The sequence below is a fragment of the Nematolebias whitei genome, chromosome 15 (genome assembly GCF_014905685.2).
Source record: "Nematolebias whitei isolate Nwh7 chromosome 15, NemWhi1, whole genome shotgun sequence".
NCBI lineage: Eukaryota > Metazoa > Chordata > Actinopteri > Cyprinodontiformes > Rivulidae > Nematolebias > Nematolebias whitei.
In genome coordinates this window covers 20,588,009-20,590,987 of record NC_056512.1, presented here as the reverse complement: position 1 = coordinate 20,590,987, position 2,979 = coordinate 20,588,009, and the positions used below count along the sequence as shown (strand labels likewise).

The 2,979-nt window shown below is 40.2% G+C and overlaps 1 protein-coding gene across 1 annotated transcript in view; it reads left to right on the top strand.

Moving 5' to 3' along the window:
* The first annotated feature begins 2,139 nt into the window (after positions 1–2,139).
* pdgfbb (platelet-derived growth factor beta polypeptide b) overlaps positions 2,140–2,979 on the top strand; it is an 8,400-nt gene continuing 7,560 nt past the window's right edge. Inside the window, exon 1 of the mRNA XM_037688484.1 lies at positions 2,140–2,193. Coding sequence (XP_037544412.1) covers positions 2,140–2,193 — 54 coding nt within the window. The remainder of the gene's footprint in view (positions 2,194–2,979) is intronic.

The following is a 2,979-nucleotide window of genomic DNA, read 5'->3' as shown; positions in this document are numbered from 1 at the left end:
TTTTTTAATAAAACGCCTCAAAGACAAACTTTTCACCGCCTTGAAACTCAGAACACCTGCTTCAGTCCATCCTCATGATAAAATGTAAGACTCTGCCATGATGCTTCAGGGGTTTGTGGGATGTTAGAAGAGCTTTGGGTGCAGCAGATTGAGAACTGGTGTATCATGAAAAGAGCAGGGGGGTACATCAATCACGTGGAGTGCGTGTGCGTGTATGTGTGTGTGTGTGTATGGGGAAGAAGGAGTGGGAGGGTCTCATTTAGCTGCCTCCACATGGTTGTAAGAAAACTTCCGATTTTTAGTAAAGGAGCACTATATGGAGTTGTTATGAGCAGTAAATATCTTACCTGTTGCAGATAGCTGTCTGCACCACCTCGTTTTGGTGGGAAAAAAACAGATGAACGATCAAGCTAGTAGCTCGTCTGAGCCAGGAACAAAATGGACTGCTGCTCAGATCTCGAGCAGTTTCTTAGTCCGTGCGTTTCATAAACGTTCTCATAGTTTTGCACAGCACGGTTATTTATTATGTTGGAAACAGGGTCAGTCTGTAGTTTTTTATCAGTGACAGTTCGTCCTTAATAAAACATTAAAAAAAGTTCATATTATTTGTTGCAGACTGGGAATGTTTTCAAACATCTCACACATGTTCATGCAATCCCTTGTGGTCCCATGTTTATTGAAGGGTGTTTTTGAAATGAGTGTGTGTGTTAGCAAAATATCTCATGAACGACTAGATGGATTTTAATGAAACCTTTAGAAGGTAGCCATTGGAGGAACGTCTACAACTGGTTAACATTTGGAGTTAGTGCAGTTCAAAATGGACGCCACAGCTAATCAAAACTAGCAACACAAATTTGGCTCTAACTCAGACAGTTTTACAGATACTGAGCTAAAAATGGATGTGGTAGTAGCTGAGAGTCATTTACACACAGACTATGAGTGTGACATCTCATAGTGTTGCATAAGAGTGTGTAATACATTTACTTCAAAGGCTGACCTTAGCATTTATTTTTTTAATTCACCTATTTTAACTAAACATTGAATACTCAGAAATCACTGCCCATCCCTACAGCGCAGTCACAGCTGAGCTCTGTCTCACCAGATTAGATAACGCAAGATTTAAATTGTTCTTAAACGTTCCACTGAAGAAAAAGACCTGAGTCGTAGATGCTGCTTCTGGCGTTGAGGAGCACCATCCCTCTGTAACTTCAGGCTGTAGAGGCCAGAGTTGCTTCAAATTTCACTGCTTCTGTTAGTGCAAACCTGTTAGTAAAATATTCTTTGAGCAGCGATGAAACGTGAGCAGGATCAAGTCCCACCATCTGCTGAGGTCAAACAGGAAGTTTAAACTTCGCCGAAGGTCTCGTGTGGGTCAAGTGAGACTTGACCGACAGAAACCATTATGTTCCAGAACAAACCTGATGCTGATACGAGGTTTTTCTTCAGATTTATGTTTGGTCGCTGATCTGACACAGAACTAAAGAAAGTAAACGGAGATAAAATATAAAATCGGTCAAATCAGGTCCATGAAGTTGTTTCATTTAAACAAGTAACAAATGTAGAATATCTTTGTATGCTGAAAACGTATTTTTCTACAATCTGCTAACTTGAATCTAAAACAAAACGGAGACAAACGTGTTCTGCTTTCCAAAACTTCCAAATGATCAGATTTAAAACGATTTTAAATCCACAGATGAACATTACTTCTAAAGGGAGCGTTTTAAAGAGCGAGGAACGACAACTTCCCGTCATCAAGCTGTCTTCGTTGGCAGCCACCACATGAAAAAGAAATCCACATTTCGACTTCTTTAAAGGGAGCTGATAGTAAAACTTTGAAGTATACAACCAGAAATTCCCCGTGTCTACTTCGAAACGTTTACTAAGGTGGAAAATCGCTGAAGCCGTAGGATAAAATATGTTACCGTTTGAAACAGGGTTGTTTAGAAAGTTTAATAAATCCCAGCGAGGAACCAAAAAACAAAGCGCTTAGACTTTTTATTGAAGCAGCGATGAACTTGTGACGGCTTCTTCACCGTTTGAGGCGTCTTTCCAAACCGGGGGGTGTAATTATAACTGAATTAATCAGCTTCACATTTATCCGCACGTGTTCTTTCCAGGACTGGACGTGAAACCTCCCACATGTGTCGCGGCTGCTGCCGCTGTGCCGCCAGCAAGCTCGACCCCCCTAATTATGTACAATTAGACCCCCCCCCCCTCCCGCCCGCTGCAGCTGCTGTCAGTACCTGGCATTCCTCAAGGTGTCTGAAAGTTTTCCAGAGGATGCCGCCTCAGGGAATAACTACCGGCTTTTGTCAAAATGATTGTTTTTAGAGTGTGTAATGTAGCTCAGAACTAGAGATGAAGAAGAGATGGAGTAGTTTTGTAGGCAGGTGTCGTGGTTTTGTGTCACGGCTGCAGACGGTCATTATTTCAATCATCTTGGCGTTTTTCAGAATGACAGACTGGTGATGATAAACTCATCTGCAGCTTGTTTCTTCTCCTGACTTTATAACCACCTTTAGGAATATGTAAATCCTTTTTATATGCTGCCTGCTTAGATAAAGGGTTCAAATGTCTACCATTTATTTCTTTCCGGGCACGTATTCTTCCGTTTATGTCAAGTTTTTGATCCGTAATTCAGCTTTTATTAAACCAAGTGAATGGACTTATATAGCTAGGGATGCACGATATTATCGGTATAGTATCGTTATCGGCCGATATTAGCGATAAAGTTAAATATCAGACATCGGCCATTCCATCAAAATAACTCACCGATATAAAAGGCTTCCGTTTTAAGTTAATTTTTAATTTTAGAGACTGTCAAGTATATGTATTAATACACTACTACTTATGCACTTTTCACTTGTCGCTTGTGAACAGGTTCAATTCAATTCAATTCAAAAATACTTTATTAATCCCAGAGGGAAATTATTTGTTGTTGTAACTCGTTATCCTCATTTCATTAAGAGATGTTATAGA